Raw genomic sequence first — 19023 nt, 5'->3', positions numbered from 1 at the left:
GATTTACTCACGCTCTGATACAGTGTGTGAGTGTGTGATTTATTCACTCTCTGATACAGTGTGTGAGTGTGGGATTCACTCACTCTCTGATACAGTGTGTGAGTGTGATTTATTCACTCTCTGATACAGTGTGTGAGTGTGGGATTTATTCACTCTCTGATACAGTGTGTGTGTGGTATTTACTCACTCTCAGTTCCAGTGTGTGAGTGTGGGATTCACTCACTCTCTGATACAGTGTGTGAGTGTGATTTATTCACCCTCTGATACAGTGTGTGAGTGTGGGATTTATTCACTCTCTGATACAGTGTGTGTGTGGTATTTACTCACTCTCAGTTCCAGTGTGTGAGTGTGTGATTTATTCACTCTCTGATACAGTGTGTGAGTGTGGGATTTACTCACTCTCTGATACAGTGTGGGATTTACTCACTCTGATATAGTGTGTGAGTGTGGGATTCACTCACTCTGTGATACAGTGTGTGAGTGTGGGATTTACTCACTCTGATATAGTGTGTGAGTATGGGATTTACTCACTCTCTGATACAGTGTGTGAGCGTGGGATTTACTCACTCTGATACAGTGTGAGAGTGTGGGATTTACTCACTCTCTGATACAGTTTGTGAGTGTGGGATTCACTCACTCTCTGATACAGTGTGTGAGTGTGGGATTTACTCACTCTCTGATACAGTGTGTGAGTGTGGGATTTACTCACTCTCTGATACAGTGTACAAGTTCACAACACAGAATTAAGACAAGATTTCATTGCCAGGACCCTATCACCACCTGTTGCCCGGCAGAGCACGGCCTTTTGGCCAATTCGTTGGCCATCAGCCAACCAGTCGATCCGAGTCCCTCCAATCTCTCAGGTGCCATAAAGTCTGAGTTCTGCTGTTTGAAAGCTACCACATTTTTATAAACGTTTGAGTTGCTCACTTTGCTGCTCGACTTAATGGAATGTGTCCATTGACCATCCATGGGTCAAAACTGATAATGGCAAAATAAAAGAAATGGGAAATAAGGGAATCGCCAGGAAGGACCGTACAATATTGATGTGAGGTGTTGTGCCACAGACCAGACGATCCCTGATCCCTACACCCAGCCCCAAAGGAAATTTCCAATCTCGGCCTGAGAGAAGTCATTTGTAGAATCAGAGTTTTACAGCACAGGAGACCATTCGGCCCATCGTGTCTACACCTAGCCAATCCGATTCCCCAACCCTGTCTCCGGAGTCCTCTAAATTCATCGCTTTTTAAAAATAAATTTAAAGTGCCCAATTCTTTTTTTTTTCCAATTAAGGGGCAATTTAGCGTGGGGCCAATCCACCTACCCTGCACATCTTTAGGTCGTGGGGGTGAAACCCGCGCAGACAGGGGAGAAAGTACAAATTCCACACGGACAGTGATCCAGGGCCAGGATCGAACCTCGGCGCTGTGAGGCAGCAGTGCTAACCACTGCGCCAGCGTGCTGCCCCTAAAGTCACCATTTTTAATATATATGCAGCTCTCTTTTGAAACCTATGGAATTCGCCTCCACCACTTTCTCAGGCAGCACATTCCAAATTCCGACAACTCTCTGAGTAAAGAAGTTTCTCCTCATATCACTCCCAGCTCTCCTGTTGACCATCTTGAAATTGTGACCCGTAGTCACTGACTTACCAACTAGTGGAAAAAGAATATCCTTCTTTACCTTGTCAAAATTGTTCAAAATTTTGAACACTTCAACAATTCACCGCTTAATCTTCTCTGCTCTGAAGAGAACAGGCCCAATTTCTCTAAGCTTTCTTTGTATATAAAATTCCTTATTCCTTGTATCATTCTAGTAAATCTCCTCTGCACTCTCTCTCGGACTTTAACATCCTTCCTTAAATAATTTCTCCTCGTCTCTGGTTTAAATCTGCTGCACCTTATCCTAAAACTATGACCTCTTGTTCCAGATTGCCCCACAAGAGGAAACATCCGCTCTACATCTACTTTGTCAATACCTTTTATCATCTTGTATAGATCAATTAGATCTCTCATTCTTCTAAACTCAAAAGAGTATACTAAACTGCTCAATCTCTCTTCATAAGGCAAACCCCATATCTCTGGAATCAATCTAGTGAACCTCCTCTGAACTGACTCTAATGCAATTACATCTTTCCTCAAATAAGGGGCCCAAAACTGTACACCGTGCTCCATGTGTGAGTAGGAGGAGGCCATTGTGTTCATCCAGTCTTTGTCCTTAGCCCCATTTTGTGTTCATTCAGGCCAGGATTCTCCACTGCGAGTGTGCCCCGCTACCGCTGCTAGCGAGGACGGAGAATTTGGCACTGAGCCAGATCGCCCAATCACGGTAGTGGGACCGGATAATCCCGCTGCCGTGAACAGATTAAGTGTGTTCCCCCGCCCCCTTCTCCTGCTCTTTCCCTGCAGCCCTGTATAAAATGTATGTGTTTTTTTTTCAATGACTTTGCATCGACACAGTGCGTCTTGAAAACATTTTAGTCCCTTAGGCCTAGTTTAGTTGTGTCCGTTTCTTGTGTGGCAACCCCCTTTTCCCCCTGGAGGGGTCTGTGAACTCGCAACACTCTAATGTTATACCAGAGCTTGAATTGCTGTTCTTACTGTTGACCGTTCTGTTCACCAGCCTGTTTTCACTTGTCCCACTTGTTGTTTTTTCTCTCTTGTTCTTCCTGTAGTTGCCTAAGGAAATGGTACTGAAGTTCTATCAGAAAATGACGCTGCTGAATACAATGGACCGTATTTTATATGAGTCTCAGCGACAGGTAAAACATTGTGCGATCGTGAGAGGGGCCGGATGTTTACTCTGCCTTTGTCACTGAGGCACTAATTATGTTTACCTTGAGTAGAATAATCTAGGCTGACTCTGGTGCACTACTGAGGGAAGGCTGCACTGTTGGAGGTCTCATCTTTAGGATGAGCAGTTAAACCAAAGCTCTGTCTACCCTCTCCGGGGGGGGGGGGGGGGGGGGGGGGGGGGGGGGGGGGTATAACTGACCCCATAATACGATCAGTCATTTTCAGCCTAACATGGGATATATCTACTTCCCATACTAGTTCTGGACAAAAGAGCACACAACTTAGCTTGCAGCTACTGGTCTTCATTCTCTGGCTTCTCGCTCTCCCCCTCTCTCTTTCTCTCTCTCTCTCTCTCTCTCTCTCTCTCTCTCTCTCTCTCACACACTCACACACTCAACATCACTCACACTCTGGTCCTCGGCCTCGAGTTTCTTTCTCTCTCCATCGCGTTTTCTCAATCGTACACTTTCTCCCTCACAATCTCCCTTTCCCGCACGCACGCCCGCACACACACTCACTCTTTCTTTCATTTTCTCCCTCACACCAGGACTTCCCCCCTCTGCCTCTCCCTACTCCCACGCACATCCTCCTTTTCTAACTCCCAGGCACACCCTCTTCCTCCTTTTCTAACTCTCACGCACATTCGATTTCTACTTCTCTAACTCACACGCACACTGTTTTTCTCTGCCACACACTTTCTCGCACGCTTTCTCTAACTCTCGCTCTCACTCTCTCTCTCTCTCTCTCTCTCTCTCTCTCTCATTCTCTCACAGACACACATTCTCACTTTCTTTCACTCGCCCTCGCTCTCACCTGTGCTCTCCCTCTTGCTCTCTCCATCTCGCCCTATCGCGCTCTCGCCATTTCCCACCCTCTGTCGCCCTCTCCCATCCTCTCTCGCTCTCACTCTTTTTTAATATAAACTTAGAGTACCCAATTCAGTTTTTCCAATTACGGGACAATTTAGCGTGGCCAATCCACCTACCCGGCACATCTTTGGGTTGTGGGGTTGAAACCCACACAAACACGGGGAGAATGTGCAAACTCCACACGGACAGTGATCCAGAGACGGGATCGAACCTGGGACCTCGGCGTCGTGAGGCAGCAGTGCTAACCCATTGCGCTACCGTGCCGCTTACACTCTCACTCTTATTACTGTATTGAGCTCTAGATATTTTTCCTCCACATTGTCTTGGGAATACGGATCAGGTTAATTTTATCCTGGCCCTTATCCAATTCACCCCCATCATATCTAATCATACTCACTAGTGGCCATGATGCCATGAGGATACTTTTCTTAACCAACTACGTGTAATTCCTGCAAACACACTAGCTCTATGTAATGTTTTCCTGCACTCACCATCGTCTTACTTGCCCCTCCATCTCAAAACCTGATGTGACTGTTTGCACAGGCTTCAACATTCCTGCTCTTCTGGTCTACGCAAACTGCCTTCAAGATATCAGCTTCTAGTTGCTGCAAGAGTTTGTAAAACAGAAGATATTTTTTACCATAACCTTTCTGCTTTGGTATCAATTTATATTGTTCCCCAGTTCAACATTTCCTATCTCGCGATACAGCAAATGGCAAATTAATTGGGTTCCTTGTTAATAATCTTACATCCTCGGCCAGCATTTGTCTCTCAACCAAAGCCTAAAAATTGAATGTCGTGTCATTATCTCATTGTTGTTTGTGGGAGGTTGACGTGCGCAAAATGGTGGCCCTATATTCAATGTTATTTTTTAAAATATAAATTTAGAATACCCAATTTTTTTTTCTCATGAAGGGCAACTTGGCAGTGGGGTGGCGCAGTGGGTTAGCACTGCTGCCTCGCGGCGCCGAGGTCCCGGGTTCGATCCCAGCTCTGGGTCACTGTCCGTGTGGAGTTTGCACATTCTCCCCGTGTTTGTGTGGGTCTCACCCCCACAACCCAAAGATGTGCAGGGTAGGTGGCTTGGTCACGCTAAATTGCCCCTTAATTTAAAAAACGAAGGGGCAACTTAGCGTGGCCAATCCACCTACCCTGCACATCTTTTGGGTTGTGGGGGTGAGACCCACACAGACACGGGGAGAATGTGCAAACTCCACACAGACAGTGACCCGGGATCGAACCCAGATCCTCGGTGCAGTGAGCCAGCAGTGCTAACCACTGCGCAGCCGTGCCACCCAATACTATAATTCAATATTATAACAGTGATTACACGTCAAAGACTAGCACCTTGAACCTTCCTGAGGTTTGTTCGGGCCTCTGTATAAATTCAAGACTTTTATTTGGCCATTCAGTGTGACTTGTTCTTGATAAGACCTGTCCTGCTACTGGCGATGTACTCTTCATTGACCCGTGCCACATTTAGACACCTTCCATGTATTGCAGGGCCGAATATCCTTTTATATGACCAACTATGGCGAAGAGGGCACGCATATTGGCAGTGCTGCTGCGCTGGAACCCAATGACTTGGTGTTTGGGCAGTACAGAGAAGCGGGTAAGTGAAATGCAGCATTTGTAATCTGGGTAACATAGAACGGCAGAACTGATGTGACGTGCTGGCTCCTCGCTCAGCGGGTTCCCACTTGCCATTGGCTCCGGAGGAAGGAACAACATTTGAGGAGCTTGCCAGCATCTCAGCTCAGTCCTTTAATAAAACACTGGGGAGGCATTGGCTGCCATGTTGCGTTGCATTCTAGGCACCGCACTTTAGTAAGGATGGGGAGGCCTTGAAGAGTTACGAGCCTGGTAACAGGGGCCCCCATTCACGAGGGGAAGCTGGGGTTGCCTCTTTCTTCAAGCAGGGACAGTCAAGGGGAGATTTAATAGAGCCGTTCTAGACCACAAAGGATTTGGATAGAATAACTAAAGAGAAAATGTTTTCTCCTGGCAGGAGGATTGATAAGCTGAGGACATGGATTGAAATTAATTCACAAAATAGCCAGGGGAGAGATGGGAATCATTTTTTTTTTTTTACATCGAGTTGTATTGACCTGGAATGTGTGGATGAGAGAAGGAACTTCAGTACTAACTTTCAAAAGGGAATTGGGAAAAAAATTCAGGACAATGGGGAAAGAGCAGAAAGGTTGAGCCGACTGGATAACTCTTTCAATGGGACAGCACAGGCAGGTGATGGGCCAACTGGCCTCCTTCTGCACTGTATGATTGGCTTCCCCAATCAGACATTTGATGCACAGTGCTGGTCAGAGGAAGGCTTCCAAGGCCATCCGCTCTGTAGTGCCACAACATGAGGATGACCCAGCAGCCTGTTACAACACCCTGGGCTACCGCGCTGTCAATTCCAGCCCATTAGACCCAGAGTTGCGCCATAATTGAAATTAACTATTAATTCTTGGAAAATACCCAAAGTCTTTGGCTGCCCAATAAGTACAGTCACCCGGTTTGTAAATTTAAACAATTAATTTTTATTAATAACAATAACTCTTAATAAGTAGGCGGCAAGTACAACTGGTTAACTATTATCTAATTCCTAAACCCCCCCCTCTTTAACTCACCCCACCCTCTTGACACAAGACAGACAAACACAGAGGGGAAAGAGGAGTGTTAGAAAAAAAGAATAATACAAGAACAAAAGGATAAAAGTCTTTGTTTCAGATGGACATCTTCCAGTTTGATTCTTTTTAGTCTCTGCCGTCGGTTAGGTGTTCTTGCTTTCAGTCTGTGATGGTTTTCACTGTAGATTCATCAGGATCTCAAGACTTCTCTGCAGATTCAGAAACAGTAAGCAGGAAACCTTTTTGGAGAAAGAAAGAAAGAAAACTCGCTCTCGGCCTCCAGGTGCATTCTGTTTCCTGAGTCCTCTGAAAACATCCCAGCTGGCAGGACCCAATCACTGTCTGTTGCCGGGCAGAATACGGTCTTTGGCCAATCCATTGGCCACCAGCCAACCAATCGAACCAAATCCCTCCGATCTCTCGGATGCCAGAAAGTCTTGAGTTCTTCTGTTCCAAAATATAACTCTTCATAGCACAGTGTACTATTTTGCAACTTTTGAGTTCCTCACTTCCTCCACTCGACTTGAAAGGCGAATGTCACTAAATATCCATGTAAAAAAAGTGGGACATCGGGGAACCAACAGGAAGGCTCCTTACAAAGCTGCTGGCTCTGTGGGTGGCAGGGGTAGAGAGTACCCACCCATTGGCTCCGTGAGTGGCAGGGGGACTCCTCCCCCTGTTGCTTCCTTGACAGTACACTGACATCCCTCATCTTCTGTTCCAAAGAATGGAAATTGATGCTTGTTAATTCCTCTCTGGCTCTCTTCCATTCTGTGTGTGCGCAAGCCATACTTTGTTCACTGTCTACTTTTAGGATTTGTTTACTGTCACGTGTACTGAGGTACAGTGAATAATATTTTTCTACGAGCGGCTCAACAGATCATGAAGTACATGAAAAGAAAAGGAAAGAAAAGAAAATACATAATAGGGCAACAAAAGGTACACAATGTAACAACACAACACCGGCATCGGATGAAGCATACAGGGTGTACTGTTAATCAGTCAGCCTAGAAGAGTGTCGTTTAGGAGTCTGGTAACAGTGGGGAAGAAGCTGTTTTTGAGTCAGTTCGTGCGTGTTCTCAGACTTTTGTATCTCCTGCCCGATGGAAGAAGTTGGAAGAGCGAGTAAGCCGGGTGGGAGGGGTCTTTGATTATGCTGCCCGCTTTCCCCAGGCAGCAGAAGGTGTAGATGGAGTCAATGGATGGGAGGCAGGTTCTTGTGATGGACTGTTTAGGGATTTCATGTCCGAATTGTCAGCTTAATTTAATAGGTAGGCTTCTCGCTTATTTCAATGGTTCAGGTGAGTGAAAGATTTCACAGCACAGTTTGAGGACGAGGAGACAGCTCTCCCAGCTTCCTGGCCAACATTCTAACTTCAGTAAAGACCGCCCAAAGCAATAGATTATCTTGTTATTCAACTCCTGTGCTGTTTGTGGGATCTTACTTTGCACACTTTGGCTACCACTCAACAGCAATGACTACTTCAAGGCTATCCACTGGGGTCACTGGAGCACCTGCGAGGCGGAGAATGTTGTGGATAGCATGTATAGAGAGGTAGTCAAACCGCAGGCTCAGACTCTGCAGGCAGGAAGGGAATGGGTGACCACCAGGCAGAGCAAGAGAGCTAGGCAGGCAGAGCAGGAACTTCCTGTGGCCATTCCCGTGTAAAACCACTTTGGATACTGTTGAGGGGAATGACCTCTCGGGAAAGCAGCAACAGCCAAATTCATTGCCCCACAGTTGGTTCTGCTGCAGAGGGAAGAAGTAAAAAGTGTGGGAATGCGATAGGTATGGGGGATTCAATTATAAGGGGAATAGATAGGTTTCTGTGGCCACAAACAAGACTTCAGAATGGTATGTTGCCTCCCTGGTGCTAGGGTAGGGTCATGGACGTCTCTGAGCGGTTGCAGGACATTGCGGAGGGGGAGTGTGAACAGCCAGTGGCCGTGGTACACATCAGTAACAACGACATAGCTACAAAAAGGGATGAAGCCCTTAAAGCAGAATATAGGGAGTTAGGAAGAAAGTTGAGAAGTCGGACCTCAAAGGACCTCAGGATTATTACCAGTGCCACACGCTAGTCAGAGTAGAAATTGCAGGGTATAAATTTTAGGGTATATCGGTTGGATACGTGACTGAAGAGATGGTGTGAGGGGGAAGAGTTTCAGATTTCTGGGACATTGGGACCGGTTCTGGGGGAGTTGGACCAATACAAACCGGATGGGTTACACCTGGGAAGGTCTGGGACTGGTGTCCTCCGGGGGCTATTTGCTAGAGTGGTTGGGGGCGGTTCAAACTAAAATGGCAGGTGGATGGGAACCTATGCAAAGAATCAGAGGAGGAGGAAACAAGATCAAAAACAAAAGACAGAAAGAGGAATGAGGAAAGTGATAGGCAGAGAAACCAAGGGCCAGATTCTGCCAGGGCCATAGTGAAAAATATTGAGAGTGAGACAAATAATGTTAAAAAGACCAGCTTAAAGGCTTTGTGCCTTACATGTGGAGCATTCGCAATAAAGTGGATGAACTAAGCGTTTATTTCGTGAACGGGTATGATATAATCGGGATTATGGAGACATGGCTGCAGGGTGACCAGGGATGGGAACTGAATGTCCAGGGTTACTCAGTATTTAGGAAGGGCAGACAAAAAGGGGCTGTTTAGCATAGGGCTAAATCACTGGTTTTGAAAGCAGGCCAGCAGCACGGTTCAATTCCCGTAACAGCCTCCCCGAACAGGCGCCGGAATGTGGCGACTAGGGACTTTTCACAGTAACTTCATTTGAAGCCTACTTGTGACAATAAGCGATTTTCATTTCATTTCATTTCTAAAGGAAAAAGCGGTGCAGTGGCAGTGCTGGTTAAAGAGGAAATTAATGCAATAACGAGGAAGGATATTAGCTCTTGACAATGTGGAATCCATGATGTGGAAATGTTGTTGTAACCTGCTGTTGTAAGACTTCTTGATGTGGAATGTGTATGGGTAGAGCTGAGGAACACCGAGGGTGTCGTATACAGGCCCCCCAACTGCAGTGGTGATGTTGGGAATGGCAATAAACAGGAAATTAGAGATGTATGCGATAAAGGAACATCTGTAATTATGGTGATTTTAATCTGCATATAGATTGGGCAAATCAAATCAGCCACAATACTGTAGACGAGGAATTCCTGGAGTGCGTACAGGATAGTTTTCTGGACCAATATGTTAAAGAACCAACTAGAGAGCAGGCCACTGTACAATGAGAACGGAATTATTGGCAATCTAGTCGTATGAGACCCCTTGATGTTGAGCGACCATAATATGATTTTTCATGAAGATGGAGAGTGATGTAGTTGATTCTGAGACTAGGGTCTTTAATAAATCTTAATGAAGAAAACTACGATGATATGAGGTGCAAGTTGGCTATGATAGATTAGGAAACGTTACTTAAAGGGACGTCAATGGATCGGCAATGGGAAACATTCAAGGAGCGCATGCGGGAGCTGCAACAATTGTTTATTCCTGTCTGGCACAAAAGTAAAACTGGAACGATGGCCAATCCATGGCTTACATGGGATTTTAGAGATAATATTCGATCCAAGGAAAAAGCATAAAAATTGGCCAAGAAAAACAATAGGCCTGAGAATTGGGAGCAGTTTAGAATTCAGCAAAGGATGACCAAGGGATTGATTAAGAAGGGAAAATAGAGTACGGGAGTAAGCTTGCAAGGAACATAAACACTGACTGTACAGGTTTGCATAGATATGTGCAGAGGAAAAGATTGGCGAAGACAAATGTAGGTCCCTTACAGTCAGAAACCGGGGAATCTATAATAGGGAACAAGGAAATAACTGAGCAACTAAATACATACTCCACAAATGAGGACACAAATCAGATACCAGAAATGTTGGCGTTTAGTGAGAGGGAAGACCTGAAGAAGATCAATATTAGTAGAGAAATAGTGTTGGAGAAATAGATGGGGTTGAAGACTGATAAATCCCCAGGGCCTGATTATCTGCATCCCAGAGTATTTAAGGCAGTGGCTCTAGAAATAGTGGATGCATTTGTGGTCATCTTCCAGGACTCTGGAATAGTCCCTGCAGATTGGAGGGTAGCTAATGTAACGCCACTATTTAAAAAGGGAGGTAGAGAGAAGACAGTGAATTATAGTCCAGTAAGCCTGATATCAGTGGTGGGGAAAATTCTAGAATCCATTATTATCCATTTTATAGCAGAGCACTTGTAAAATAGTTACAGGATCGGACAGTCAGCATGGATTTATGATGGGGAATTCATGCGTGACAAATCTGAAATTCTTCGGGGATGTAATTAGTAGGGTTGACGAGGGGGAGCCAGTGGATGTATATTTGGACTTTCAGAAGGCTTTTGACTAAGTCCCGTATAAGAGAGTAGTGTGTAAATTTAAAGCACATGGGATTAGGGGTAGTGTATTGAGATGGATAGAAAAATGGTTGGCAGACAGGAAACAAAGAGTAGGAATTAACGGGCCTTTTTCAAAGTTAACGGTGACTAGTGGGGTACCACAGGGATCGGTGCTAGAACTCCAGCTATTCACAATATATATTAATGATTTAGATGAGGGAACACAATGGAATATTTCCAAATTTGCAGATGACAGCAAGTTGTGTGGGAGGGTGAGCTGCGAGGAGGATGCAGAGATCCTTCAGTGTGGTTTGGACAATTTGAGTGAGGGGGCAACTGAATGGCAGATGCAGTATAATGTGGAGAAATGCGAGGTTATCCACTTTGGCAGCAAAATGAGAAGACGGACAATTATCTGAATGGCCATAAATTAGGAGAGGGAATGTGCAACGAGACCTGGGTGTCCTCATACACCAGTCACTGAAGGTAAGCGTGCAGGTGCAGCAGGCGGTAAAGAAGGCAAATGGTATGTTGGCCTTCATTGCGAGAGGATTCGAGTACAGGAGCAGGGGTGTCTTGCTGCAATTATACAGGGCCTTGGTGAGGCCACCCCTGGAGTATTGTGGGCAGTTTTGGTCTCCTTATCTGAGGAAGGATGTTCTTGCTCTCGGGGGAGTGCAGCGAAGGTTTACCAGACTGATTCCTCAGATGGTAGGACTGATGTACAAGAAGTGACTGAGTCGGTTTGGATTGTATTCGCTGTAGTTCAGAGGAATGAGGGGGTCTCATAGAAACCTATAAAATTCTGACAGGACTGGACAGGGTAGATGCAGGAAGGATGTTCCTGATGGTGGGGGTGTCCAGAACCAGGGGGTCACAGTCTGAGGATACGGAGTAGACCATTTAGGACAGAGATGAGGAGAAATTTCTTCACCCAGAGATTGATCGGCCTGTGGAATTTGTTACCACAGGAAGTAGTTGAGGCCAAAACATTGCATGTTTTCAAGAAGTTAGATATAGCACTTGGGCGAAGGGGATGGGGGCAAAGTGGGATTAGGCTATATTGAATTGGATGATCAGCCAAGATCACAATGAATGACGGAGCAGGCTCGAAGGGCTGAATGGCCTCCTCCTGCTCCTATTTTCTATGTTTCTACTACAAGCAGGGCTCCGTGGCATCCTGGAGAGATGCATAATTGCCAGTTCTCTTTCTCTAACCTACTGCTACTTTGCCTCCTCCCTAGGTGTCTTAATGTACAGAGGCTTCCCCCTGGAGCTCTTCATGGCACAGTGCTATGCCAGTGCCAGAGATGTGGGTAAGGGGCGTCAGATGCCTGTTCACTACGGCAGCAGGGATCTTCATTTTGTCACAATCTCATCTCCCTTGGCAACACAAATGCCCCAGGGTAAGAATTTGCATTCTAAGCATGTGTTATCATCATTCTCTCTTAACCCCTCATTTACTCCTCTCCCCCCTCCCTCCCCTCGGTGGCGCTCCACCTCCTCCCTCCCCTCGGCGGCACTCCTCACCATCCCTCGCCTAGGCGGCGTTCTCCCTCCCCCCAAATGTGTGAGCAATCTAACATTGCCAGTTTCTCACTGAATGTGTTTGGTTAATATTTCCTCTTTGTTCTGGTACTTTGTTTAATCAGATGTTTCACAGTGGATTGACCACTGGATGCCAGCAGAGTGCTTTACAAACTGGAAGCTTCAAAATAGCCTGCAGAATATGCTCACAAAAGCCCTCCCAGGTTACAGTGTCTTTTCCCATTGAAATTATGCACACACCCCTTTTACACCAGGTACAGTGCCCCTCATTCCCCCACACCTCATTCCAGGCACAGCACCTCAATTGCCCCACAGTTTATCCTCTCCCCGGTACAGTGCCCCTTCGCCTGGATATTGTGCTCCCCTCACCCTAGATATCAATTACCCTCATCCAGCCCAGTATTAGTTGGTTGGTGAGCACGACGCTCTGTTTTTGGAGAGCCACTTGTTCTCCAGTGGGCGGCACGGTGGCACAGTGGTTAGCACTGCTGCCTGACGCTGCCAGGGACCCGGGTTCGATTCCGGCCTCGGGTGACTGTGTGGGGTTTGCACGTTCTCCCCGTGTCGGCGTGGGTGTCCTCCGGTTTCTTCCCGCAGTACAAAGATGTGCCGATTAGGTGGATTGGCCGTGATCCATTGCCCCTTATGGTGGGGATGCAGGAATAGGGTGAGGGATTGGGCCTGAGTAGGGTGCTCTTTCAGAAGCTTGGTGCAGCCCCCATGGGCCGAATGGTCTCCTGCTGCACTGTAGGGATACCAATCTGCAGTTGGACTTTCCTGCGCCTCGTCCCGTTGGCCGTTCCACCTGTCCGCTCCTTCGGCCATGCCAACGCTGTCCTGACTGGGGGTATGGGGTAGGAGTGCTCAGACATCCATCCCGAGGGATGATTGGTCCTCCTGTGCTGTTGTTTTCTATTCCACCTCCCCTGGTTGGATTCTCTCACGCACCCTTCCTGCTTTCTGCTTCCAGCTGTAGGGGCTGCATATGCCTACAAGGTGAGTCAGGAAGACCGTGCGGTCATCTGCTACTTCGGCGAAGGTGCTGCAAGTGAAGGGGACGCTCACGCTGGTTTCAACTTCTCAGCCACTCTGGAGTGCCCCATCATATTCTTCTGCAGGAACAATGGCTATGCAATTTCAACACCAACTCACGAGCAGTACAGAGGAGATGGCATCGGTATGTATAGAGAGCGCAGTAGAGAAGCAATGATATCAGCAGGTAGTCATAGAATCAAAGAATGATGCAGCAGACGACAGAGGCCATTTGGCCCAGCGAGCAAATGTTGGCTCTCTGAAAGATTGATCCAATCACACAAGCCCCTTGCCCCAGAGCCTGATTTATTTTTCACCTTTTCCGATGTTTGTTGAATTCCCTATTGCTATTGAATCTGCTCTCGCTATCTTTCAGGCAAATGCCCAGGTCAAAACAACTCATTGGGTCAACAACATTCGGTTCCGCCTGTTGCTTCTGGTTCTTTGCCAATTGCCTTAAATCTTTGTCCTCTGGTTAATGAGTAGTTCTCTGCCTGAAGGCACTTGCCACCCACAGCACCAACAATCTCCGCCGCTGGTAGGCCAAGCGGGCAGGTCAGTTGGTGTGGGTGGGATACCTGCTTTACACATTTATTGAAGTCAATGAAGAGTAATATTGAGTGGGGTGATAAAAGGCGTTTCCCGCAAACACCCCCACCCCCTCCTCAATGTGGCTCTTTACTGGCAGGTGGGTATGTTACAATTGCGGCTGAACTATTGGATCCCTGAGAGATTTTCCACATTGTTTAACACCTCCTCTCTGTCCCATTAGCTGCCCGAGGCCCTGGTTATGGGATAATATCGATCAGAGTGGATGGGAATGATGTCTTTGCTGTTTACAATGCCACCAAAGAGGCACGACGCAGAGCTGTGGCAGAAAACCAGCCATTCCTCATCGAGGCTATGACCTACAGGTGAATATACAGGAGGCTAGCTTGTGTATGGTGCCTGTTAATGGTTCGAGTTAGAAAATGCTGTCAACTTTATTTAACAGTTCCCACTGGTGAATTAATAGTCGATCCACCCTCACCTCCAATTGACAGGCAATCGCATCCCTGTTTTTACAACAGGATCACAGACAAAAGGTTGTTTGATGCTCCTTGTATATTATAGACCTGGTGTTGAAAGGGGTTCTGTCATTCTGTGTTCCAGTCGATCTGAATTGATCCGTTTCATAAGATTTATTGGAATGAAATTCCCCTCGTATACAAATGCCTACTGTCTCCCCATTGCAGCATCTATTAGTTACTAGAATGGGGTAGAGGAAAGGACCCGAGGGAGGGCGAGAGGGGGCGAACGGTGGGGCCAGGGAGATGGGCTGGTTTAGCTCAGTGGGCTAGACAGCTGGTTTGTGAGGCAGAACAAGGCCAGCAGCGTGGGTTCAATTCCCGTACCAGTTTACCCGGAACAGGTGCTGGAATGTGGCGACTCGGGGCTTTTGACAGTAACTTCATACTTGTGACAATGAAAGGTTATTATTTATTATTACTTTATGGGTGGGTCGGAGAGGGGCGAATGACAGGGACAGAGGGAGGGGGCGAATGGCGGGGACAGACAGAGGGGGTGAACCATGGGAGTCCATAACCTGACAGAGGCGACAGTTTAGTACAGTGAGACGAGGCTTTTCTGGTGAGGTGATTTTCCAGGAAGAGACAGAGATCAGTAAATGGAAGAGGTAGAGTGTGTTCAGCCACAGCCAGTCTTTAACTGCAGGTTATTGCAAGTAAATGGAAAAAAATATGACAGCAAATGCGTTGGTGGTTATTGCAAGGGGAAGGTATTGCTGCTGTTGTACAGCGTCTGAGTAAGACTGCATCTGAGGTACCGTGCACCTCTTACTGACTCCTTACTCATGAAGGGATGTAATTGCATTAGAAGCAGTTCAGAGAAGGTTCGCTCGACTGATTCCTGGGATGAAGGGGTTGTTTTATGAGGAAAGATTGAGCAGGTTGGGCCTATATACATTGGCGTTTAGAAGAATAAGAGGTGTTCTTATTGAAACATGTAAGAGTCTGAGGGGACTTGAACAGGGTGGATGATGGGATGTTTCCCCTTGTGGACTAAGGGGCAGAGTTTAAAAATTAGGAGTCTCCCATTTAATGGTGGCACGGTAGCACACCGCACACCAGGGGCTGGTTTAGCACACTAGGCTAAATCGCTGGCTTTGAAAGCAGACCAAGGCAGGCCAGCAGCACGGTTCGATTCCCGTACCAGCCTCCCCGAACAGGCGCCGGAATGTGGCGACTAGGGGCTTTTCACAGTAACTTCATTGAAGCCTACTCGTGACAATAAGCGATTTTCATTTCATTCAGTGGTTAGCACTGTGGCTTCACAGCGCCAGGGATCTGGGTTCGATTCCCGGCTTGGGTCACTGTCTGTGCGGAGTCTGCACCTTCGCCCCGTGTCTGCGTGGATTTCCTTCGGTGCTCAGATTTCCTCCCACAGGTCTCGAAAGACGTGCTGTTAGGCGAATTGGACATTATGAATTTTCCCCCCATGTATCCGAACAGGCTCCAGAGTGTGGCGACTAGGGAATTTTCACAGTAACTTCATTGCAGTGTTAATGTAAGCCTACTTGTGACACAAATAAAGATTATTAGCGTCATAGAGGTTTACAGCATGAAAACAGACCCTCCGGCCCAACTTGTCCATGCCGCCCAGTTTTTAACCACTAAGCTCGTCCCAATTGCCCGCATTTGCCCATATCTCTCTATAGCCAGCTTTCCCATATAACTGTTTAAATGCTTTTTAAAAGACAAAATTGTACCCGCCTCTACTACTGCCTCTGGCAGCTCGTTCCAGACACTCACCACCCTCTGTGTGAAAAAATTGCCCCTCTGGACCCTTTTGTATCTCTCCCCTCTCACCTTAAACATATGCCTTCTAGTTTTAGACTTCCATACCTTTGGGAAAAGATGTTGACTATCTACCTTATCTGTGCCCCTCATTACTTTATAGACCTCTAAAATGATATGAAATGAAATGAAAATGGCTTATTCCCGTACCAGCCTCCCCGAACAGGTGCCGGAATGTGGCGACTAGGGGCTTTTCACAGTAACTTCATTTGAAGCCTACTTGTGACAATAAGCGATTTTAATTTTTTCATTCATTTCATTATTGTCACAAGTAGGCTTCAAATGAAGTTACTGTGAAAAGCCCCTAGTCGTCACATTTTGGCGCCTGTTCGGGGAGGCTGGTACGGGAATTGAACCGTGCTGCTGGCCTGCCTTGGTCTGCTTTCAAAGCCAGTGATTTAGCCCTGTGCTAAACAGTTCACCCCTAAGCCTCCTAGGCTCCAGGGAAAAATGTCTGTCCAGCCTCTCCTTAAAACTCAAACCATCAAGTCCCGGTAGCATCCTAGTAAATCTTTTCTGCACTCTTTCTAGTTTAATAATATCCTTTCTATAATAGGGTGACCAGAACTGTACATAGTATTCCAAGTGTGGCCTTACTAATGTCTTGTACAACTTCAGCACGGTAAGGGCAGCACGGTAGCACAACTGGTTAGCACTGTGGCTTCACAGTGCCAGGGTCCCAGGTTCGATTCCCCGCTGGGTGACTGTGTGTGTGTGGAGTCTGCACGTTCTCCCCGTGTCTGCGTGGGTTTCCTCCAGGTGCTCCGGTTTCCTCCCACAGTCCAAAGACGTGCAGGTTAGGTGGATTGGCCATGATAAATTGCCCTTAGTGACCAAAAAGGTTAGGAGGGATTATTGGGTTACGGGGATAGGGTGGAAGTGAGGGCTTAAGTGGGTCGGTGCAGACTCGATGGGCCGAAATGGCCTCCTTCTGCACTGTATGTTCTATGTTTCAGCAAGACGTCCCAACTCCTGTATTCAGTGTTCTGACCAATGAAACATGCCGAATGCCTTCTTCACCACCCTGTCCACCTGTGACTCCACTTTCAAGGCGCTATGAACCAGTACTCCTAGATCTCTTTGTTCTATTACTCTCCCCAATACCCTTCCATTAACTGAGTAGGTCCTGTCCTGATTCGATCTACCAAAATGCATCACCTCACATTTATCTAAATTAAACTCCATCTGCTATTCATCGGTCCACTGGCCCAATTGATCAAGATCCCGTTTCAATCCTAGATAACCTTCTTCACTGTCCACTATGCCACCAATCTTGGTGTCATCTGCAAACTTACTAACCATGCCTCTTAAATTCTCATCCAAATCATTGATATAAATATCAAATAACAGTGGACCCAGCACTGATCCCTGGGGTACATCATTGGTCACAGGCCTCCTGTTTAAAAAACAACCCTCGTCAAGCCAGTGTTTTATCCAATTGGCTATCTCACCCTGGATCCCATGAGATTTAATCTTATGCAATAAGAAACCTTGTCAAAGGCCTTGCTAAAGTCCATGTAGACAATGTCGACTGCACTGCCTTCATCCAGCTTCTTGGTTACCCCTTCAAAAAACTCAATCAAATTCGGGAGACATGATTTTCCACTCTCAAAGCCATGCTGACTGCTCCTAATCAGTCCTTGCCTCTCTAAATACCTGTAGATCCTGTCTCCCAGAATACCGTCCAACAACTTACCCACCACAGACGTTAGGCTCACCGGTCTGTAGTTCCCAGGCATTTCCCTACAGCCTTCTTAAACAAAAGCACATTTGCTACCCTCCAATCTTCAGACACCTCACCTGTGGCTGTCCAAATCTCTCTGCCAGGAGATCCGCAATTTCCTCCCTAGCCTCCCAAAACATCCTGGGATACATTTCATCAGGTCCAAGGGATTTATCTACCTTGATGCGCTTTAAGACTTCCAGCACCTCCTTCTCTGTAATGTTTGTACTCCTCAAGACATCACCATTTATTTCCCCAAGTTCCCTGACATCCATGCCTCTCTCAACAGTAAATACCAATGAGAAATATTCATTTAGTATCTCGCCCATCTCTTGTGGATCTGCACATAGATGATCTTGTAGATTCTTAAGAGGCCCTACTCTCTCCGTAGTCACCCTTTTGCCCTTTATGCATTTGTAAAAGCTCTTTGGATTCTCCTTTGCGTTATCTGCGAAAGCAATCTCATGTCCCCTTTTTATCCTTCTGATTTCTCTCTTAACTCTACTCTGACAACCTCTATACTCTTCAAGGGATCCGCTTGATCTAGCTGCCTATGCATGTCATATGCCTCCTTCTTTTTGACCAGGGACTCAATAGTCTGAATCATCCAGGGTTCCCGACTTCGACCAGCCTTGCCCTTCACTCTAAAACGAATGTGCTTACCCTGAACCCTGGTTGACACACTTGTGATAGCCTCCCACTTACCAGCCGTCCCTTTGCTGCCAACAGACACCCCCAATCATCTTTTGAAAGTTTCTGTCTAATACCATCAAAATTGGCCTTGCCCCAATTTAGAATTTTAACTTTTGGGCCAGACCTATTATTCTCCATAGCTATCTTAAAACTAATGAATTATGGTCACTTCAAAGTGATCCTTCATTAGCACTTCTATCACCTGCCCTTCCTTATTTCCCAAGAGGGGGTTTTGCCCCCTCTCTAGTGAGCCATCCACATACTGAATGAGAAATTTCTCCTGAATACACTCAACAAATTTCTCTCCATCCAAGCCCCTAATGCTATGGCTGTCCCAGTCAATGTTGGGAAAGTTAAAGGGCGGGATTCTCTGGGAATTGGCAGGGTGGGCAGAAACGGTGCAGTGGAGTGGCGGGGACCACTTCGGCGTCGGACTGCCCCAAAGGTGCGGAATCCTCCGCACCTTCAGGGGCTAGGACGGCGCCGGAGTGGTTTGCGCCCCGCCGGCCGGCGTGGAA

The 19023-nt window shown here is 46.8% G+C and overlaps 1 protein-coding gene across 1 annotated transcript in view; it reads left to right on the top strand.

Moving 5' to 3' along the window:
* The window catches only part of LOC140402418 (2-oxoisovalerate dehydrogenase subunit alpha, mitochondrial-like), a 69892-nt gene that overhangs the window by 9564 nt on the left and 41305 nt on the right, over window positions 1–19023 (top strand). The window contains exons 3-7 of the mRNA XM_072490185.1: window positions 2675–2761; window positions 5168–5276; window positions 11899–12060; window positions 13173–13379; window positions 14007–14148. Of these exons, the coding sequence (XP_072346286.1) occupies window positions 2675–2761; window positions 5168–5276; window positions 11899–12060; window positions 13173–13379; window positions 14007–14148 (707 nt within the window). The remainder of the gene's footprint in view (window positions 1–2674; window positions 2762–5167; window positions 5277–11898; window positions 12061–13172; window positions 13380–14006; window positions 14149–19023) is intronic.

Source organism: Scyliorhinus torazame, chromosome 25 (assembly GCF_047496885.1).
Source record: "Scyliorhinus torazame isolate Kashiwa2021f chromosome 25, sScyTor2.1, whole genome shotgun sequence".
Taxonomy (NCBI): Eukaryota; Metazoa; Chordata; class Chondrichthyes; order Carcharhiniformes; family Scyliorhinidae; genus Scyliorhinus; species Scyliorhinus torazame.
This window is presented reverse-complemented; position numbering and strand designations above follow the sequence as displayed.